Raw genomic sequence first — 23,835 nt, forward strand, 5'->3', positions numbered from 1 at the left:
TAGCCGGGCGAGATGGCGGGCGCCTGTAGTCCCAGCTACTCGGGAGGCTGAGGCCGGAGAATGGCGTAAACCCGGGAGGCGGAGCTTGCAGTGAGCTGAGATCCGGCCACTGCACTCCAGCCTGGGCGACAGAGCGAGACTCCGTCTCAAAAAAAAAAAAAAAAGAAAAAAAAAAAAGAAACTAGGCCTTTCCTCCTTCTGGAGCCTTCTTCCTGACATTTTGCTTGCGACATACTCTATTTCTTTGCTATGAAAATGGACTCAGTATTCCATCCATCTTGCTACCAGTCTCTGTGCTTTGTTCAAACGTTTGGTAGATTTTATTTCTTTCAAATCCAATTTTAGAGAAAGATTGTTAAAAAAAAAACTCACCTTTTTTCTATTTGAGACATTTTAACCAAAATATAATAGCAGTTTATAAATACAAACAGTAACAAAACTTTCGTCAGACACAGAATAGAGTAGACTGAAAAACTAGTGATTTTCAAAGCTTAGGGTACGGAAACTCTTTGTAACGCAGGAAAGACGTCGAGATTCCTAGGACCCACCCAGTGTACTGCAGAGTCCATACATATAACACCTCAGTGGTTCTGAGGTTTCATGGTATTATTATTATTATTGTTTTTATTATTTTTTGAGACAGTCTTGCTCTGTCATCCAGGCTGGAATGCAGTGGTACAATCTCAGCTCACTGCAACTTCCGCCTCCCAGGTTCAAGCAATTCCTCTGCCTCAGCCTCCCAAGCAGCTGGGACTACAGGCATGTGCCACCTCGATTGGCTAATTTTTGTATTTTTAGTAGAGATGGGCTTTCACTATGTTGGCCAGGCTGGTCTTGAACTCCTGACCTCAGGTGATTCACCTACCTCAGCCCCTCAAAGTGCTGGGATTACAGGTGTGAGCCACTGCGCCTGGCCACAGTATTCTTATTCCAATGACATGTTTTGTAGTATAGTGCGGAAAATGGAGTCACCGGAGCAGACCATTGCATTCTTGGTTTTGTCACTGGTTCTCTCAACAGTTTTAAGCAGTTGGTGAATTACCCCGTCCACAGTCATACCTGTCCTCAGCATGGAGAAAATGAAGAATTAAAATGTAAAATTCGTAAAGTGTGGTAGTAATTGAATTGTTAATTCATGCTTGAGCTAAAAGAAAATGCAGCAATTCCATGAGGATATATTTACATTATCTATCTATATACGTTGGATTAAAAATCATATGAATTTGGCCAGGCTCATGCCTGTAATCATGATTACGGGCTCATGCCTGTAATCCCAGTGGCTCATGCCTGTAATCCCAGCACTTTGGGAGGCCAAGATCACGAGATCAGGAGATCGAGACCATCCTGGCTAACAAGGTGAAACCCCGTCTCTACTAAAAACACAAAAATTAGCTGCTGGGCATGGTGGTGGGCACCTGCAGTCCCAGCTACTTGGGAGGCTAAGGCAGGAGAATGGCATGAACCCAGGAGGTGGAGCTTGCAGTGAGCCAAGATCATGTCACTGCACTCCAACCTGGGCAACAGAGCGAGACTGCCCAGTGGTGAGGTTATTCTATTTCTATTCATTTAAACAAGTACTCAGTGAGTGACTAATGTGTTAGAGACACTGCAGAGAAGCATGAACATATTACATTTCATTCTGATGAAAGAGAGAGAGGCTTTCTAGGTTTTGTGTAGATGACTGAAAACCAAGACTACATTAAGGATATTAAAATAAAAAGTAACTCACATACAAAGCATATAGAATAATACTATCATAGACTAATAGAATCTTAAATTTAAAATAGAGCTCAAAATTCATTAAGTTCAAATTCCTCCTAATGCAATTTTCCCTTCCTCAACATATTGACACGATATCATTGAGATTTGGGTTAAACAGTATTCTGTGAGTGAAATTGTGTGGTTATCCTCTAGTTGTAATAACCTACAATTGGTCTAAGATTTTGAATGTTTTAAAACAGAATTAACTGATGGCTGGGCAGTGAAAATAAGTGAAAACCAGATTGCTATCTCCTTGTTTCAAAATAGGAAGCCTCATTGAAGAAATAATTGTTCCATATTAGCAGCTTAGATACTAGGCAATCCTGCTGATACGTAACTTTTTTTTTCATCAGGCAAGGAGGTAAAATGCAATGTTTTTGAAGGACATCCTCTGTTTTCTTTAGGCATTTGGTGCCAATTCCTCAGAGAACTGAAATGACAATGTGTCAGAGAGGAGTTGCTGTTGGGAATCTTTATTTACAATCCTGGCTGTCAGGCTTCCTGCCTGATTTCTAGAGTACACAGGTGCTTCCTTGACCATTACAAGTACTTGTTTGCCAGGTTCCCAAAGAAGACTGCAACTTCAAACTATGTGTACTTATGAAAACTCAGTTTAGAAAAATAGTAAGGCTTCAAAGGAGTCATGTTTCTCTAAGTCAAGAATGAGGCCTGAACAGATTATCTAAAATGAGACGGGCTCTATTAAAATGCACCCCTCTTCACATCGCTGTTACCTTTGGTCCCAAGTCCCCTCCTCTTGGAGTAGTTCCAGGCTTCAGAAGTAATCCCCAAAGGAATTGTTGGTGTCATTTTATTGTGTGTTTCTAGAAACTGGCTATTCTATGCCTCACCTCAGAAATGGCTGGGATCTCTTGTGCTGGGCTGATGGGCTCCTCTGGCTCTCACCAGTCCTCGTCTCCCTGTCTCTAGGATTGGAATGATGACTCCATCTCCCCCATGCACGACAGAGCATGTTATGCAAAGGACAGTGTCTGGAAAGGGGGAACCTTCAGAGCCAATGTCCTCTGTGCCTTTGGTAACACTTGCGGCTTCAGGGGGTCTCTCTTCAAAATATGGACAACATTCACCCTCATCCACCTTTTCTGCTTGTATCAAGTCTCATGTGTGGGAGTGATTGGGACAGATCCCCAGAACTGACTTATCGATCCGATTGACTGGAATACCTGCCAATGCACTAAAATTAGCCAAATCTAGCCTGGCTTTTTGTGATCTAATCTCTCCTACGAGTTGAGGCAGAGATCAGATTCTCTTCTCTCTCTTTCCTCTGCAATGTTACCTTGCTAATAATAAATTTGTTCTCCAAAATAGGAGAACACAATGTTTCTAAACTTTATCTTAAGCAGAAATACAGATTATGATTTTAAATTTCCCTAGAAGGGTATACTTAATCCCAAAGGAGTATGACAACAATTTTGCAATTTCTGAAATCTGGGTGTGCAGGAACTTGTGTGGAGCATCATTGGCTGTGTTCCCTGTTGGGGAAATAAGTGGGCAGGGAAAATCTCCACCCTGATATTCTGCATGGACCCCAGGCTTCTGTAGCTGTTTCCCTATGATAAGTTCCTTTCTATAACTTCAAAGATAAATATTGACTATTACTTTGAGAATAGGTGTACTCTCACTTTATTGCAAAATTCCTCTTAAACCAATTGTTTGTCTGATTTATTCTTTATTTTCCTGTGAATTAAGCAAAATAAATGTTGATGCAACTATAGGACAGTGACAAAGATGATTATTTAGGAACTCACAGCGAATGTTTTCCTCTTCTTGCGAATCCAAACCCCAGGTGTAACAGGTCCCGTTCATGTAAGTTACCCTTAAGCCTTTGTATTTTGTTGATTTAATAAGAATACCCTTTCCATATATGTGAGGAAGGGAGAGAGAGAACAGAAGAAGTTGGAGGAAAGAAGGAAAAGTGAGAGCAGTAAAGAGGCAGAAGGAGACGGAAGAGAAGGTAATAAAATGGTTAGTTGTGGTGGTTCACACCTGTCATGTCAGCCCTTTGGGAGGCTGAGGCAGGAGGATTGCTTAAGCTCAGGGATTGAAGACCAGCCTAAACAACATAATAAGACCCCGTCTCTACTACTACTGCTACTACTACTACTACTACTACTACTACTACTAGTACTGCTGATAATAATAATAATAAACTACTCGGGTATGGTGGCACGTACCTGTAGTCCCAACTCCTCAGGAGGCTCAAGCCAAAGGATGACTTGAACCCAAGAGTTTGAGGCTGCAGTGAGCCGTGATGATGCCACTGCATTCCAGCCTGGGTGACAAAGCAAGACCCTGTCTCAAAAAAAAAAAAAAAAAGGTGGGAGGGAGTGGAATAATGTCAGAGGATCCTTCTCCATGTGGAAGCTCTGCTACTAAAGCTCTTTCAATGCCATGTTTGTCAATTGTTTTACTGTCTACATGGACATTCTGTCTCCCCTTAAGTAAAGACGCCTGCCCCGATCTTGCCCTTCTTCCTGTTCTTTCACTGTGCTCCTGGATAAGCCCTGCCACCTGTTAGTTTGAATCGTCAGCTGTGCATGCTCCTGTTTTCCCAAGCCCACACTAACTTCAGCACATCTGTCCCTCAAACTCTACACTTCTCTTTTCAACTGATTCTGGGCCATTTTTACCCAGACATTGGCTCACTCGTAACTCAGATTTTCGTAATTCAAGTTGAACTTATTCTCTGATCCCTTTCTTTCCACTTGGAATTTCACAGGTAATTTGATTTTTGATTTTCTAGTGTGTCAGATTAGAAGCCCTCCTCACCAATCTCCTAACTACCCATAATAAATACGTTAAGAAGCCCTGTTCATGCTAATTCCAAGAATTCCTTCTTTACTTTTTGCTTTGATTTGAAAATAGTATAACAAGGTAAATAACAGAATACAGGTAAGCAAAATAAGTGAAATGAATAGATGGGAAAATTACAACTAGGAAAATACAAACCATTTCATATTAGAAATATTACTTATTTTATCTACGATTTCTGAAAAAAAATGATAAAAAGAAGAAAAACTATTTAGAAGTATGCATATATATGTGAAGAGAAAGATTTCAATAAGTTATGCCTTTAATACTGTTATTGACTTGATAATAAAAGTAAGTTATGAAGGTACTACTTTTATAAATGACAAACACTCTAAATTTTAAAATTGGTTTTATGCTTTTAGCTGGCCACTGCGGTTCCCCAGACCCAATTGTGAATGGTCACATTAGTGGAGATGGTTTCAGTTACAGAGACACTGTGGTTTACCAGTGCAATCCTGGTTTCCGGCTCGTGGGAACTTCCGTGAGGATATGCCTGCAAGACCATAAGTGGTCTGGACAAACGCCTGTCTGTGTCCGTAAGTGCACTCTTTGTGGATGAATTCATCAGATGCTTCCTTTTGCCACAGTGTCTTTGGTTATTAGGTCACAATACACACCTGTTTAATCTTCACTGTGAAACAGAGCAGCAAACTTTCGGTTTTGCCTGTACAAAGAAAGAGAACGGGAGAGCTGTCATGTGCACGCTTTCCTTTCTTTGGATCTCCTTCCCATTTTCGTTCCTTCAAACTCCTTTTCCTGACTCCACATTTAATTTGCTTATTAATTCATTTTCAATGGATCCCTGGCTAAGTAGTGTCATGGATTCCTCCTCCCTGATATTATCACAGGATAAACTGGGTGGAGAGAAAAGCTGATTGTAGGAGGGTGGAGGTGCAGGGTCTGGGGTCTGCTGGGCAGCTTTGCAGTCTTAGAAACAGTGCCACTCCCTGCCTCATCCATGTTACGTGTATTTTTGTCATTGTTTCGTCAAGAATATAGGGAGTTTTGTAAGCATTCTTTCTTTTACTTGAAAGAGGTAAAACTGGCCAGGCACAGTGGCTCACGACTGTAATCCCAGCACTTTGGGAGGCCAAGGCGGGTGGATCACCTGAGGTCAGCAGTTCAAGACCACCACCCTGGCCAATATGGCAAAACCCCATTTGTACTAAAAATATAAAAATTAGCCTGGCATAGTGGCAGCACCTGTAATCTCAGCTACTAGGAGGGGCTGAGGCAGGAGAACTGCTTAAACCCTGGAGATGGAGGTTGCAGTGAGCAGAGATCGCGCCGCTGCCCCCCAGCCTGGGCAACAGAGCAAGACTGTGTTTTCCAAACAAAAAAAAAAAAAAAGAAAGACGTAAAATTACATGTAATGAATGATCAACGTTGAACTACATAACTTCAGAGATAAATATTGACTATTTTTAGAGTAATATACTCTCACTTTATTGTCCAATTTCCCCTAAACCAATTGTTTTTCTAAAATATTGTGTATTTTCCTTTGAATTAGACAAAAGAAATGTTAATAAAACAGTGACAAGGATTATATGTAACAGTGCTGTGAAAATGTACAAAGTTCAAGGGTTAAAGCTTTACTTAGAGGAAAAAACATTGTTGACAAGATAAATGGGGAAGAAAATACCAGTTTTATGACTGTAATGTGTTTCTTTTGAAAGGGCAAATGATGGATATCTCTCCCTGATCTGTCTTGCTGTTATCTGGGTCATGACATAATGACAGTTCCCTGCATTTCAAAGGATCATACGACAGAGATTCTCAACAAAATAGGACCTGAGTGTGCTTAGTTATTTTGCTAATTTCACGATGTGTAAATTGATATTGCAATAATTTATACATGGACAATGTAAAGTATCAAACAAATCCCCATACTGTCTCAAAAGGAGGGCTTCGCAAACTCAGCTGGTGTGTATGGAGAAAATATTCAAAACTCATGATTAATACAAGAATTTTTAGCATCTCTTGTTTTTCACTGCTTCATTTTTAAAGCATTTGGTATTCTGTCATGATTCAAGAGAGAAGTAATAATTATGATGATGAAGAAAGTGCATTTGGCAGGTGTTTGTTATTTTCCACAATTATATTAAAAGCCTATAGGGTCAGCCTGTGGTTCTAGCTCCCAATATTCCCTTCCGAATATAAATGCCATCTGTAAACTGCCTGATTAGTGGAAAACCTTCAGTCCATGCAGTTAGCATGCCTGCATGTTTCTTAGTAAATGATCCCAAGTGAAGGTGATGACCTGTTCGATATTTAACAATGGCGTTGACCTGTCTCTCTACAGCCATCACATGTGGTCACCCTGGAAACCCTGCCCACGGATTCACTAATGGCAGCGAGTTCAACCTGAATGACGTCGTGAATTTCACCTGTAACACGGGCTATTTGCTGCAGGGCGCGTCTCGAGCCCAGTGTCGGAGCAACGGCCAGTGGAGTAGCCCTCTGCCCACGTGTCGAGGTAGGAAAAGCATCCAGGAATGAGCCCTTTGCTCTGGGAGTGTTGTAGGCTGCCCAGTAACACCAAAGAGGCTGTCTCCATGAATCCAGGGCAATGCGTAAAGAGTTCTGCAAACTCTCACCATTCAGGTGTGAAAGCATTTCCGAGAGTAAGCACCAAGCTCTCCGTGGCTTTCTCCTGTCTGTGGCCAGATGTTCAATCACGAAAATCTGGAATTCTCTCCTTTAAAGATAACTCATCTTCCATTCCTCTTTTTATTCATTCATTTACACGTTTATTTCTACCCTGTATAGTTAGCACTGGGGGGGGCCGTTACGCTTCTAATTTTATGAATGTCTTTACGAAGCTCTTACTGTTTTTAATTTTCAGTTACTTATTTTTTGATTCATTTCTTTAAACATAGTCACAGAGACCTGGACTTAATCTGAGCTTCCAAGACAATTCTGTTCTGTCTTTTTTGCCTTTCTAGATGTTTGAGCTCAGAATGTTTAAGATTTCATTTCAATTACTTTCCATTAAACATCTCTCTTACTGATGGTGCCTTGTACTTTAGTGTGAAGGGCAAGTATTTTTTTATGGTAGTAAGATGAAATTAAAGCCAGGAACGTATCAATGTCTCTTTCTCTGACGAGAACCTCTCTTACCTTAGGGCTCCCACAGGAGCTATCTTCAAATAAGCTGATAGCAGAGTGGAAACCCAAGTCATTTAAAAAATGATTAGAGGTTGTATAAAAGTTGGCTACTCAACTGCAGAGTTCTGGCTCAGGTCTAACTTGGAGGGCTTGGTGTAAACTCAGAGGCTGAGCAAAGACTCCTAGCTCTATTTTCCCCTAAATTCTAGTGCTGTCAGGATCAGAATGTTTGGGATTTGACCAACACACGAATGAAACCCAGTTCACTCAACTGACCACAGGGCAAAATGCAAAGGAAACCAGGGTTGGGGGTAAAGCCAGTGTCCCTGCCTCCGCTGAGCCCCAGCCCCTGACCAGACGAGGGAACCACCCCACTTAGATAGCCCAGGGACATTGGTCAGTCCCAGATGCACAAGGGTGAGCTTTCATTTTATCCAAACATGGTCTCCCTCAAAAAATAAAAACCAAGAGAGGAACGTGGTTACCGATTTCACCTGAACTACAACTTTTCTTCTTCTTTCATTATATTTGTGTTTGTTTTTCCTTTAATAATTACATGGAGGCCGGGCGCGGTGGCTCACGCCTGTAATCCCCGCACTTTGGGAGGCTGAGGTGGGTGGATCATGAGATCAGGAAATCGAGACCATCCTGGCTAATACAGTGAAACCCCGTCTCTACTAAAAATACAAAAAATTAGCCAGGCGTGGTGGCAGCACCTGTAGTCCCAGCTACTTGGGAGGCTGAGGCAGGAGAATGGCGGGAACCCGGGAGGCGGAGCTTGCAGTGAGCCAAGATTGTGCCACTGCACTCCAGCCTGGGGGACACAGCGAGACTCCGTCTCAAAAAAAATAATAATAATAATAATATTTATATAATATTTATATAATAATTATATAATATTATAATAATAATAATATTATTATTATTATTACATGGGAAATATCTGATGTGCAGAATTAGGGTTGAAATGATCTCTTTCACTTTAGTTTCACAATCACAAGGAATAAGAAGAAATGCAAAACACTGCTGTGTTCTCATTCTAGCATAATTCAACCTTTTTGGCAGTTGAACTCTTATGACTGGCAACTGTGCAGTGGTGTTTTAGGAAGTATGGAACAGGGCCTAGCAAAATAGGCTCTGAAGCTCAAGAAAGCCAGCAGTGACTCTGTGTGGAGGCCACAGGACTCCATAGGGAGCAGAGCTGAGTTTACTGCCTAGGCCTGATACTTCCAGAGTCAAACATGCCCCACTCCGCCCTCAGCTTCTCACAGTCGTGTGTGTGTCTATTAGCAACGTGCTTCATTTCTTTACTTAGTAACGTCATTATCTCAGTGAAATTCTAACATTGGAGATCTTGTGGGTCATCATCCTGATAAGAAGCTGATTTCCTTTGTAATCTCTCATTTTAAAAAATATTTGAGCTCAAATATGTTAACATTGCGTTTTAAGATGGTAAATTATTAAATTACATGTTTATATGGAATATGTAAATTACATCATATGTTCAGCGTGTTATTTTTCTTAGGATAAAATGTCATCAATTCTTTTTTTCCCATTAAAGTCCTCCTTTTCTCTGTTGAATGAGTAAATACATTCATAATAATATGTTTCATTTGGAGATAATTATAGATTCCCAGGCAGGCATTAGGTATAATACAGAGAGGTCCTTTTTATCCTCTACCTACTTTCACCCAGTGGTAGAATCTTGCAAACTTAGAGGACATTAGAACAACCAGCATATGGACATTGATGTGGTCAAGATAGGGAACGTCCATTGTCACAAGAATCCCCCTTGCTCCCCTTATAAACATACCCACACATCCCAACCTCATTCTTACTTCCTGGCATCCACTAACCTGCTCTCCACTAACCTGACCTTCTCCCTTCAAGAATGTTCTATAAATGAGTGCAATCAGGTGGTGTGCAGCCTTCTGAGAAGGACCCTTTCATTCAACATAATTCTCCGGAGATTCATCCAAGTTGTGGCCTATGTCAATAATTCAGTCCCTTTTTTCGGTGGGTAGAATTTCATGGTACAGATGTAACAGTTTGTTTCACCATTTACCCACTGAAGGACGTCTGGGTTGATTCCAGACTTCACTGTCACAAACAACGCTGCTATGAGCTGTTATGAACAGGATTTTGTGTGGTTATAAGTTTTCGTTTCTCTAGGAAAAATGCCCAAGAGTATAAATGGTACTGGGACATATGGTGTTTGTAAGTTTGGTTTTATAAGAAACTGCCAAGCATTTTTCCAGCATGGCGGTACTGTCTGTCATCCCTACCGACCATGTGTGGGTGATGAAGTTTCTCCACGTCCTCTCCAGCATTCGGTGCGGTCCCTCTGTCTTATTTTAGCTTTCTTGATAGATGTGTGGTGACAGCTTTCTGTGGTGTTCACTTGCTGTTTCCTGAAGGCTAACGATGAGAGTACCTTGTCTGGTGATTATCTCCATCTGTACCGTGAAATGTCTGTTCATGCCTTTTGCTCACGTCCTAATGGAGTAGTTTGGATGTTTTTGTTTGTTTTTTAAGATTGAGTTTCAAGAGTTCTTTATTCTATGTAATAGTCGTTTGTCAGGTATATGATTGGCAAAATTCTTCCCAGTCTCTCGTTTGACTTTTCTCCTCTTCACAGGGTCCTTCGAGCAGCAGAAGTTTTAAATTTATCATCTTTTCTTTTTATGGGTCATGGTATTGATGTCAAGTCTAAGAATTCTGCCAACACCTAGATCTTGATGTGTTCCTCTATTTTTTCTATCACTTTGCCTTTGATATATTTTGAAGTCTATGATCCATTTTGTGTTAATTTCTGTATAAAGTCTGAGATTTAAATAGCATTTCACTGTTCTTTTTTTAACCTATGGATATTCAAGAGATATTGGTTTTAAATAATTAAAAAGAAACATTATCAGGAAGGGCTTCTATGTTTCTAACCCAAAGTAAAAAAAAATTAAAAATTGAATGATAAAGGTGTCTATAAATAATTTCTGAATTAGATTTTTTAATTAATTGACCCTATAAAAACTTTGCTGTGTGTTTCTGTGTAGCTGTACCCACTTTCCATATAAAGATAAAATGTTGATGGCTTTAATTTCTACATTTGCCACACATGAGTTATTTTTCATAAAAGTTTTCGTCTTTTAGTCAAAAAGTATCCATTTTCCTCTGTGAAACATGGCAGTGGTATCCTGTGAGTGGGCACGACGGCATGTGGGGAACTGGTGCTCGTTTGGGGAATTTTCCACGGCCCCGGCTGGGTTGTCAGCATGACGTCAGCACCTGTGTCCTCACCACAAGAGCAACAACAGCAGATGCAAACTTCTGTGTGTGGGGAAAGAATCCAACTTTCACAAGAAATATTACTCTGAAAATTCTCATCCATCAGTTCCCTTTAATTTTATGCCTAGCAGAATGACCCAGAATGACTGTCAGCAGTCAGTACTCACGAGCTCAACTTCTTAGGCTGCTTCTTTTGTTGTATGGATGCTGTGTTCTTTTTCTTTTCTTTTCTCTTCTCTTCCTTTCTCTTCCTTTCCCTTCCTTCCTTCCTTCCCTTCCCTCCCTCCCTCCCTCCCTCCCTCCCTTCCTTCCTTCTTTCTTTTTTTCTTTCTCTTTTGAGATGGAGTTTCCTCTGTTGCCCAGGCTGGAGTGCAATGGCACCATCTCAGCTCACTGCACCTTCCACCTCCAGGGTTCAAGTGATTCTCCTGCCTCAGGCTCTCAAGTAGCTGGGATTATGCCACCACGCCCAGCTATTTTTTTTTTTTTTTTTAATTTAGTGCAGATGGGGTTTCACCATGTTGGTCAGGCTGGTCTTGAACTCCTGACCTCAGGTGATCCATCCACCTAGGCCTCCCAAAGGGCTGAGATTACAGGCATGAGCCACTGCACCCAGCCTGTTTCCTTACTTTCAAAACCACCGTTGATGATAACGTCACGAGCCTTGTCTGCTTTCTTCAGTGCAGGGGAGTAACTCCGGGCCAGCGTGAGGCTGTAAAGGCTGAGATGGGAGCTGTCTTCATTGTGGCACACAGTCCACCTCCTAAAACTTTATCCACACTCATCTTTTAAAACATTAAAAACAAAACCAAAAGCTTCCCTTTGTATTTTACACTAGAGAATTGGATCTGTACGTCCCAGGAGACCTTTGAGTGCTTCCTTCATTTTAATGAAAATTCCGCTTTATTCTTGCTTTTGATGAAAAAAAGATGGATCCTTCTCTTCAAGTAATTGGAAGCTGACTTCCTAAAAAATATTTTTAAAGTATATGCAGTTGGCGTCTGGGAGACACTGAGACTTGGGCTGTGGTTTGCCCCGATGCTGCTCATTTCTGACAGGATCAGGAAGGTGGTGCTGGACAGGGACAGACAGCAGCCCCTCTGCTGCAGTTAACAGGGTACTGGCAATAAATGCATTGAAGAAGGAAAATATAACCTTATCTTCAACAAGGGGGATGATTTAGAAAACCCAGACAGGCAGTCCACACCCTTTTGTTGCTTCAAATTTTGGAAAAGTGTCTCCAATTTAAAGGACTTCACTAACTAGAAGTGGCCTCTCTACATTGTTTTTAGTTTTAAAACACACGTTAAAGTTCACATAAGTGTATACAAAGGGTATATACACTTCTAATGAGTAAAAAAATCTGCTTGGAGATTCACGAGTACTGGATGAAGCTCCAACACTTGATACTGGACAATCCTTTCTTTCAATGTTTATTTTATTCTTGGGATAAAATTCAGCCAGGCACAGTGACTCATGCTTTTAATTCCAGCACTTTGGGAGGCTGGGGCAGGCAGATCACTTGAGCCCAGGAGTTTGAGACCAGCCTGGGCAGCATAGTAAAACCCAGTCTCTGCAAAAAATACAAAACTTAGCCAGGTGTGGTGGTATATGCCTGTAGTTCCAGCTAGTCAGGAGGCTGAGAAGGGAGGATCCCTTGAGCCTGGGAGATTGAGGCTACAGTGAGCCAAGACATGGCATTTCCAGCCTGGGCAACAGAGCAAGACCCCATCTTAAAGGAAAATCAGATAGTATCAAACTAGACCTAGTTTGTTGGGCATGGTGGCTCACGCCTATAGTCCCAGCATTTTGGGAGGCCGAGGCGGGCAGATCATGAGGTCAGAAGTTCAAGACCAGCCCGACCAACATAGTGAAACCTCATCTCTACTAAAAATACAAAAAATTAGCTGGGCATGGTGGTGCGCACCCGTAATCCCAGCTACTCGGGAACTCGGGAGGCCGAGGCAGAAGAATTACTTGAATCTGGAAGGTGGAGATTACAGTGAGCTGAGATCACACCATTGCACTCCAGCCTGGCTGACAGAGTGAGACTCCATTAAAAAAAAAAAAAAAAAAAAAACTTGACCTAGTTAACCATTCTAAAGTGTACAGTTCAGGGGCACTTTCGCCATGACCATGTTGTGTAACCGTCACCTCTGTCTAATTCCCAGATGTTTCATCACCCCAAAAGGAAACCCTAAGCCCATAAGCAGTCCCCATTTCCCTCCCCCTCCACCTCCCATCAATAGTGCCTGCTATCCAGCTCCATGGGTTTGCCCATTATGAATGTTTCTTATAAATGAAATCATTGAATCTAAGGTCTTTTGTGCCTGGCGTCTTTCACTTAGCATAGTACTTTTGAGGTTCATCCATGTTGTACATGTATGAGCATTTCATTCATTTTGATGGTTTTTTTTTTGAGATGGGGTCACACTGTGTCATCCAGGCTGGAGTGCAGTGGTGCGATCTTGGCTCACTGCAGCTTCTGCCTCTCAGGTTCAAGTGATTCTCCTTCCTCAGCCTTCCGAGTAGCTGGGACTACAGGCGAGAACCCCCATGCCCAGCTAATTTTTGTATTTTTAGTAGCAACGGGGATTTGCCATGTTGGTTAGGCTGGTCTCGAACTCTTGACCTCAAGTGATCTGCCTGTCTTGGCCTCCCAAAGTGCTGGGATTAAAGGTGTGAGCCACTACACCCAGACCATTTTTATGGTTTAAATAAGATTTTATTAACCCCTCTTACTTCACTTTCATTCATTTAGTTTCATCAATGACATGCTTGGACTGGACTTATTAAGAGTGTGGTGTGTTTGTGTGCATGTGTGTGTGGGCGTGTGTGTGTGTATGCATACGTACTATTCATGCATGTGTTTCTTTTAAATCATGTGAATGTAATTAAATATTGAAAGAATGGATACACACACAAAAATTTGAACAAAATGGTTGTTTCTCATATGGAATATTTAAATTTGTTACACTTACACTGATTTAACATATTTTTAAGCATCTATACTTGACAGTAGAGTAGGAAATAACTTCAGGTTTTCATTGTGTAGTCATCTTCTTAAATGAAATTTCCTGTGACTTTTGTACTCACTGCCTCTTTTTAATAGGTAGAATTTATTAAAAACACTTAGCACCATTTTCCCTCTGTGAGTTTTCGTGACTACTGAAGTTCTCAGATGGGAAATACAGCCATGGACCAAATGCTATTTATGTATTTAAACACAGGAGTACTCTTTTCTCCAACATCTATTACTTTCACAACATTTGAATACTTCAGTGACTCATATTCACTCACATTTTTGCTTTTTCTAACAAAAAGGTATGTTTCATTAATCAATTAATTAACAAGTTTTACTTTCAAAAATGTTTGCTCATAAGGAAAGAGCAATTTTGAACCATGTCTATTGTTAAAAAAATTTAAATTCCAGGTTGTTTTTGAAAGAAATGTTTTCTCTTCTCTAAGATTTTTCAAAAGTCTTAGGATAAGGCCATATCTGTGTTTAGAAAATGATTCTGGTTTCATTTTGATGACTATAAACTTCTGTACGTTTTATTATTTCCAATTAACTCATTGATTGCATTGCCAAAAAAAACTCCAACAGTGACAGTTTCATTCGTAGATGTATATTTAGTATGTCTGAATTCTTACCCTGTTACAGAAATTTAAATAATTTATATACCCTAAAAGCTCTAAATTTATCAGTCTGCCATGTGTATTAAGAACTATTTTAGCATTGCGATTTTAAATGGAAGAAAATTGAATGTCCTAATGTAGTTTGTATATAAAGTAGTAAGTACCCTTAATGCCACACCCTAGAAATAATTGGCCTGTTGAAGGACAAGACGTTAGGAAAATCACCTTTTAGATGACGCATGTTGTATAAGGTTTTGCTGCCAAAAGATGTGAGCTCAAGTTTATCTGAACTGGTATATCTGCAGTAGCAGTCAACTGCTATTGCTAAGATACCACATGGAAAGCAATCTACAACTGAAGGGAAAAGATCGCGTTAAAATATGGGAAAGGCGGTGGATAAAGACCCCAGCAGTTCTGTGCTTCCCAGGGACGATGCCTCTGACCAATGAGCTCACCTAACAGATGCGAAGTTTCAAAGTATCTCATTTGCTCAATACCTTGCACGGCTCTGGACCAATGTGCTATAGGTGAATATGTGGGGATTAGCATCGCTTTTCTCTCTTCCAGAGTAGAGAGCATCTTGCATTCATAACAAAATCCTCAAAGCTCCTTTGTTCTCACTCTCCCCAGAAAGCAGGCGTCTACTGTGTCTTATTTAGGAGCGATGAGGAATGGAATGGCTCACAGAGGTGTCCGCAGTTTCTTGTTCAAAACCTCCTGCTTTCCCCGATAATGTGGGTGTTCTGGTCAGCTTGAAAATTAGCAAGTCGATCTTATCATCTATATAATATTATTATATAATAATGCGTTCAGAGAGAGAGTCTTACTTGTAAAGTCAGAGGCCATGGAAAATGGGGAATGGGTTTAGGAGATGTCCTGAAATGTATCAACCGATGCTGAATGAAATCTTGTCCCACTGTCTCTAGCACCAGGAGGCTTTGCTATACATGAAGTATTTATTGCACACTCTGGTAAATATGGCTGAAACAATCACATTAACTCATTCAGCTCTCAGAGGAAAACATGAAATCCGCACATCTACAAGAAACCGTGAGGACCGGAATGGTGATGGGAAGACAGATATTAGTGTCAGCCTTTTGCTCATGCAGCTGCAAGGACTTAAGGAAAGATTCAACAGTTTTAATCAAACTCTTTTCTCCTCCTTGTGTGACAGAAAAAAATTGCATGACTGACGGAACGATTGAGAATGAATGCCCACAAATATTGTCCCAGTTACCTCCACATAGGGGGACAGCACAATTATGTCTTGAGGTCTTAGGTGTATCAGAACGTTCTGTATCCATCTCCCTAGAGCCTTCTAGGCCATGTAATGCAGCATTTGTTAAGCGCCTACCATATCCCAAATGATGTGCTAGACACTGTCAATGCAATTCGTATCTTTAAGTAGATAACTATGCAGACGACCAGAGGAGTTTGCTAGCTAGGAAGACTCACCCAATCTGCCGTGGCATCTGTCCATTTGACACAAAACATATTCTTGCAGAACGAGAGATTAACTGAACTCGAAAGAGTGGGCTTTTAAGTATCAAAAGCTTTTTTTTGTATCTAGGTTCCACTTTCTTCTAATTTATCCCAAGGAATAGAAGAAGAAATTAAACACCTCGCATTTATTGATCATTCTCAGTGTTCCAGACACTGTCTCTGGTCCACTAGATACCGTGTCTGTTGCACAGCTTAAGCAAATTTGATGATGCATTTTAAACTCTTCAGGATTAATGTAGCCTTTATGTTTTAAACTTCCTGCCTTTTCCTAGAAAAATGGAAACAAAGTAAATTTTAAAATGGAAACAAACTTAATTTTAAAACTTAGTCTTTAAAATTTTTCAAATATATCTGACGAAGCAGGGGATGGAGGAGGAGGTTAATGGACCGTCACTGGCATGTCAGGTTGGTTAGAAGTCCCGGATCATCGCTAGCAGTCTGCCTGCTCTAGTTTTTCATTATTCCATATTGTTTTGTTTTGTTTTATTTCTGAACTAAGATACAATCTAGTACACAGATTTTATACGCATATTATCAAAACTGGAAAAACAATATTTCAAAGAGGACAGGCTCATAAAGATGATGAAGCTTCAGGAAGAAATGGCATAAAACTCAAAAACCTTAAGTAAAAAAAATAGCTGAACAAAATTGCCAGGGATTCTTGCTGTTTACTGCAATATGGTCTGATTCTGACTGTGTGTGCTTTTTAAAATACTCTCACAAGAGTTGTAGGGTGTTGTGTCTCATGTAAGCATGCTGTTGTCTGTGCATTCTTTTCCCAATTACTACCTAAGATTCTCAAGTGTGTAATCTGGAGAAGTCATTGAGTGTGGCCTTGGTGCAGCACTTAGTTAGTTAATGGCACAAAACAGAAACCCCACCCCAATTCTGAAACAGAGCCCCAGGTAAATCTGTGCTACTATACGGCAGAATTAGATATAGATTTCTACAATGTCTACCTCACCCTGGGTAGCCTGCTTATTCTCAGGTTCAACCCTGCACAGGATGAAGCTCTATCCAGCCCTGCAGTGCTTGTGATAAATTAAAAAGCTCGGATTTAGGAGACTAAAGAAAATTCATTCTACTCAGCCCAGTAACACTATCTTTGCAAATAAGATTTAAAAAATAAATAAAAGAAGGTATCCCTTTTATTAGTAGTAGTATCTTTCTGGAAGAAATAATTTATACAGTTGAAGATGTCGTAAGAAGGAATGAAAACAAGCATCTTCAGGTTTATTTTGAGAATCACATTTTCCTGCTCAACTGGAGGCCCATGTTTCTCTAGAGGAGCTTTCTTGGAATCTTTGTCCGCTATTCTAAAACATGTATCACTATGCCTAAGAGTCGAGCCAGTTCAGTGAGGGACCAATTAGATTTACCAGGTCTCACATTGTTTCAGAATGATTCACATAATGTTTCCTTGCTTTGTCTAATAATTTGTATTGTATGCAAACATTAAATATTATTTTTTCTTTTCTTGTCATAATTTTGTAGGATTGGGTGTTTAGACACATGTAAAACCTGTGTCCCGATATGCTTATGTACATGAGCATAAAGAAAATTAAGAAAATATGGGGTTAGTGAATGTTCTGTTAGGATAGAGGAATCAAAAAGGAAACAACCACAAAAACTTTACTAAAGAATCATTATGGGTATAGTTGTACTAAAGTGTTAATGAAAAATTGGATATAATAACGTATTCTCAAAATGTTAAAATAGTAAAATTTTAAAATTAAAGGAAATGTAAGCTAATGTTAAAAGAGCTAAAATAGCTATTTTAATAACTGGGGAAAATAGGTTTTAGGAAAAATAGCTAACTCATGCAGGGCTTAATAGCTAGGTGATGGGTTGACAGGTGCAGCCAACCCCCATGGCACACATTTACCTATGGAACAAGCCTGCACATCCTGCACATGTATGGCAGAACTTAAATGAACCAGTTGCAGTGATGTGACTTCACAAAGCTCCTCTTGGGCTTTAGGAAGTGGATAGGAAGGAGCTTGCCAAGAGCAGGAGGCTGGTGTGAGCCCAGGGACCCTGAGGCGCCAGTCTCCCCGAAGCTGCCCTTATGCGCGCTGCTGGCAGGGTGTGTCCCCTGGCACAGACGGAGACGGTGATGAACCCTCATCACTCTTGTGCTTTGGGAAGACCCCTCTCATGGGGGCTTTCATCCTCCGATTTTATGTTAACTTAAAAGTCAAGTGCTCATTTCTCATAATGCAGTGTATATTCCTTACAGCAAAATTTGTGAGTTATATCCGAAAAGAAGAAGTACTGTATCAATCATCTTTCAAACTAGTAGTGAATAAGTTTTGATTTTTAGAAAAGGTATTGTATATTTTATCGCATTTTATATATTTCTTACATATATAGAAATATACTTTATATATTTCTTATGTAAATATATTTATGTATGTATTTCTTATACATAAATATATTTCTATGTTTCTTATATATTTATATGTTTCTTATTTATATATATTATACATACACACATAAGCTTACATATAATCTCTATGGACTATTTTTGTAACCTACCTTTTTCTGTAATTATATATCATGAAGAATTTTTCATGTCAAGAATTACCCTTATTATAAAATGAATACCTCTTCAATTAAAATTTTAATACCTTGTAGAGTTAACATGCCTTTCTTCTTGACCTGCGAATGCTAAACGAGGCCCTTAATATAAGCTGTTTATTATTTTATCAGTAAGATATGATAGAAAAATACATCCAAGGCCTGGAAACAATATAGTTGGAGAGACCATTAAGAATTAGTTCTAACTTCGCCTTAGGGCTGAGTTAAAATCAGTTAAGAGGGAATTCACTTGCAAGAGTCTCTAACGTCAAGATTTAAATATCAGTATGCAGAGTACTTGCATATGCCATTTCCGTGTGTTATTAGGTTGGTGCAAAACTATTGCTGTGACAAAAACCGCAATTACTTTTGCACCAAATGAATATTTCATGCAATCTTTTTCCTTTATATTAGGCATATTTTCTTTGGTAAAAAAATCAACTGGGGAAAACATTAATATCCGTGTAGGACTGAGAGGGAGTGTTGCTGAGTACAGAAAACACAGTCTTAGGGGTTGATCTGATATGTGTTGGCACCCATGCCACCTAGTCCTAGCTGCAGGTCTTAGAGTTAATGCTCGACTTCCTGGGAGAACAGCAGTTTCCTTTTATGAAGAATCAAGGAAGTGATGTAGCCACAGTGCCCTCTTCATAGGTTTCTGAGAGCTCCAGATAAACTGATGCTTGGCCAAGGGCCTGGCAGACAGTGAGTCCTCAATGAATCCCAATTTCCTCTTCGAAGTTTATATCATCGCAGGAAAGTCAAGCAATCAATTACAATTGTCAATTACCATCTATTATAACATATTTCTTTTATCACACCTAAAAGTCAAAACTATAGCTGTAACCTAGTTATCAGTTGTTGATAAAAGATAAAAATATGTAACTTTCATATATTTGAAAATAGTCATTTTTTTATTGTTGTTACTGTGTTTTCTCTGTGGCCAGCAATCTTGCTTAATTTAATTTTGGTTCATTCAGTTAGTGAACAAATCCAGAAATATTTATTGTATGCAATACACTGACTATTGCATAGTTATCTGTATTTTTGTCCTCTAAACTTTCTGTAATTTATTCTATTGAAAAGTTGTAAAAAAATCATATTATTGCATAATCATATTACAAAAAAATTTTTATGAGTGCTTTTAAAAAATGTGTTGAACTAATTTTTATGCCTTTTCCTGACTGCCCAAGAATTTACTTGGCTATTTTTATATTACAAAGCTTAGTTTCTTCTTTAGTATTTTCTCTTCATGATCAAGTTTTTAATACACTTTAAAAGACACTAAGAAAGAAGAAGGAAAAGGAATGAACACCAAAAAGAAACTTAAACAGGCTTTAAGTTTTTTAAAAAATATGAAAATATGGAGACAGTTTCCTCCCTCCCTCCCTTCCTTCCTCCCTCCCTTCCTTCCTCCCTCCCTCCCTTCCTCCATGAAGACAGTTTTCTCCCTCCCCCACCCCCTTCCTTTTCTCCTTCCATTTTCCCTTCCCTTCCCTTCCCTTCCCTTCCTCTTCCCTCCCCTCCCTCTTCCCTCCCTTCCCCTTCCCTTCCGTTCCTTCTTTTCTATAATAATATGCTAAGAATATAGAAGGAGCAGTTCAGAAGCCACCAGGGTCTCCGGGAGCACATTTCTGGTTTCCTTGTAGACTAAATTGAAAGTACCAGACCCCTCCACCTATTGCCCCCACAGCTATTGTTAAGAGAAAGCAACTTCTTAGGGCCTTGCCTGATTTCCCACTGAGCTCCTTGAGTGAAGCTGAGTCACACTCTCCTATGACTTTCTTCCTTATATGTCAATCAGTTTACAATTTTTGTTGGAACAGTACCCTTTAAACTTTATCAGTTATACTTCATTGAAGAATTTTTTAAAGAAAACTAAAATTTCAAAAGAAAACTATAAGGAGTATTGCCTATGTAGTGTGTAGTGACTTTAAATATAACCTTTGTAAGGAAAGTGGTGAAACAGTGTAGCAGTATCAACCACAGTCTCCTGCCTCGGTTATATGTGGAATATATCATGTATTTTGCGTGTTCCTGAACTAGGCAGAAGCTACTGATACAGGCATGATGCGGCCACAGGAGTCTTTTTGAAAGCAAAATAAAGCTTTGAACGTGGTATATTTCCAGTCTGCCTACAGAATTATGGTTTCTATATTCCGTACACAATTTTTGTGACATAAAAATTGTGTCACAAATTTTATATTGGGACATATACTGATTTTGAGTCACTTTAAGGCCAATGATCATCTTTTTTTTTTTTTTTTTTTTGAGACGGAGTCTTGCTCTGTAGCCCGGGCTGGAGTGCAGTGGCCGGATCTCAGCTCACTGCAAGCTCCGCCTCCCGGGTTTGCGCCATTCTCCTGCCTCAGCCTCCGGAGTAGATGGGACTATAGGCGCCTGCCACCTCGCCCGGCTAGTTTTTTTTTTTTTTTGTATTTTTAGTAGAGACGGGGTTTCATCGTGTTAGCCAGGATGGTCTCGATCTCCTGACCTCGTGATCCGCCCGTCTCGGCCTCCCAAAGTGCTGGGATTACAGGCTTGAGCCACCGCGCCCGGCCCAATGATCATCTTAAAATAATTGTTTCTCTGCCAAAATTTTAAGCTCACATCTGATTTGTTCCAGTCTCTGTTCAGAGTTAACTGTTAACTTAAAATTCAAACTTAAAAAAGTTATACTTAAAAAAATTTCAATGTATTTTTTAAGTTGGGTATGTAAACCTCTTGTCAGGGTGATGTGTGTGAAACGTGTTGGATTAAATACGTGCATAAATATGTGTGAGTTAAAAAACACAAACAGAATCTGAAGTCGATGGTGGTACAGACGATTGAATAGTTTATTACCTCTGAACCCATGTGCTTTGCACGGGACTCTGGGCTTGTTGGGATTCCTGACTTCCTAGACCCAAAATTACCACTATGCATCTCTGAAAACATATTTGCTCATCCTCCCTGGCCTGTCATCCAGTACTAATGAAGTAAAGGCATAAGGCTGGGAACAGTGGCTCATGACTGTAATCCCAGCACTTTGGGAGGCCAAGGCGGGTGGATCAGGAGGTCAGGAGTTCAAGACCAGACTGACCAACATGGTGAAACCCTGTCTCTACTAAAAATACAAAAATTAGCCAGGCATAGTGGCGGACGCCTGTAATTGAGCTACTCGGGAGGTTGAAACAGGAGAATTGCTTGAACCCGGGAGGCAGTGGTTGCGGTGAGCGGAGGTGGCACCACTGCACTCCAGCCTGGACGACAGAGCAAGACTTGGTCTCAGGGGAGCGGGAAAAGTAAGTAAATAGTCCCAATGCACAGGTTTCTTTAAATCCCATGCTCCTCCCAGCATCCTGCCCCTCCCTCCTGTGCGTTTGCTCTGTTCCCAGTCACTGCTGTTCAGGGTTACCCCAGTGAGTGGAATTTGACAGACGTGGATCAGACCTTTCCTGTGAATCCGATTTGAGGCGGCGACATGAACGGATGGTCTCTCAGTGCACCTCCAAATGTATGGAAAGTTGCCGTTTATTCTCAGAATGTCACTCACAGCCATGTAAAAACAGAACTGCACTAAGTTGGTATTTTTCTTTCTTTGTAATTAACAGTTTTCTATTTGCTCTGGAAACAGGAGTTACCAGTTCATACTAAAACAGTGTATTTCTGCCAGTTTTTCTTAATATTCGTTTATTTTTAATTTCACATAAAAGCTTAGCCCATAGCATTTAGTTTTTAAAGTTTAATCTGACAGTTTCTATTTTACTTTTCCTTTTTGTGTAATAATTATATAGAAATTTAAAAACTAAGCTTTATTTACATGGTTTGCCTTTCAAAATAAACACACATAAGAACAAATTTGGCCCCAGGCAGAGCTTCCACAAAAATAAGCAGTGAGGCGAGAGGTCGATCACAGTTGCTTATACTTTCTTCAAAAACTATTATGCTTGTAGGAAACCGCGCTAATGCCAAAGATTGGGAAGTGTTTTACTTTGGGTTACAATTAGATTTATAATTTTTAACCAAATTTTGGATATACAAGTGAAAGTCCATGGTTCTGCTCTAATCATCTCAGAGCCCTTAAGTAAAGCCTTATCTACATTTTAATTATCATTAACTAATACATTTTAGTGGATAAATAAATGAAGTTAAAAATATACAACAGAAACAGATTCTGTTTGATGTAAGAACCGATTATGAACAATTTTTCTAGAAACAACAGAAGGAACTTGGAATTACATTATCTAATTGAAAAGCAGTTGAAGTGTTCACAGTGTTTCCTCATCACGTAACAGGCTGGAATCAAATAGATACGAATCCTGCAAAGTTACATCAGGAGTTGTGCTGCCCACAGAGCCCAGCGTCCGTGCCATGGAGAGGATACCAGACTCTCGTGCGATGCCCTGTCACAGCCCTTCACCTTAGAGCCAAACTGCCTAGAAGAGACCAGTGTGCAGACAGCTGGCTGCATTTCTACTGGTCAACAGCTAGAGAAGGAGCCTGGGATGGGAATGTATCACGTTTCTCTGTCATTAGGGAGATTTTCAGGAAAACAAGGCCATTGCTTTGGGTTCTGGAAAGAGGCAAGGATGTGAAGCAAACATTGTGTCCTGTCCCCAGGAAGAGAATCAAGAGGGAAACAGCTGGTTAATGAGCACTTGGCAGGACAGGGCAGCTCCTGGAGGTGAAGCCGCGGTCAGAGTGCGGGTGCTCTCCTGAGACCTACTACGGTGTGAGGCGTGCCACGGGAACAGTGATCCGTCCCAGAGCTGGAAAAACTGCTCGAATAATTCGCCCTCAAATCTCAAAACACAGTGTTTTCATGCTTCCTTCATCAGGCGATCAGTACGTTCACTTAACTGAGAATGGGGACATTACTGGATCAGAAGGACCTCCATGGTCCTCAAGAAAGTTTGAAAGAGAATAAACAATAGGACATTATGTTTATCCATATTTGTTTTTTTGCTTAATTGTTTGTCTTTTGAGACGGAGTCTCGCTGTGTCACCCAGGCTGGAGTGCAGTGGCATGATCTCGGCTCACTGCAACCTCCGCCTCCTTGGTTCAAGTGAGTCTCCTGCCTCAGCCTCCTGAGTAGCTGGAATTACAGGCCCCCACCACCACGCCTGGCTAATTTTTGTATTTTTAAT

At 40.3% G+C, this 23,835-nt stretch overlaps 1 protein-coding gene across 1 annotated transcript in view; it reads left to right on the forward strand.

The window, feature by feature from the left end:
• The window catches only part of CSMD1 (CUB and Sushi multiple domains 1), a 2,061,182-nt gene that overhangs the window by 1,994,688 nt on the left and 42,659 nt on the right, over window positions 1-23,835 (forward strand). Inside the window, exons 52-53 of the mRNA XM_025393463.1 lie at window positions 4,956-5,129; window positions 6,896-7,069. Coding sequence (XP_025249248.1) covers window positions 4,956-5,129; window positions 6,896-7,069 — 348 coding nt within the window. The remainder of the gene's footprint in view (window positions 1-4,955; window positions 5,130-6,895; window positions 7,070-23,835) is intronic.

Source organism: Theropithecus gelada, chromosome 8 (genome assembly GCF_003255815.1).
Source record: "Theropithecus gelada isolate Dixy chromosome 8, Tgel_1.0, whole genome shotgun sequence".
In the NCBI taxonomy this organism is placed as follows: Eukaryota; Metazoa; Chordata; class Mammalia; order Primates; family Cercopithecidae; genus Theropithecus; species Theropithecus gelada.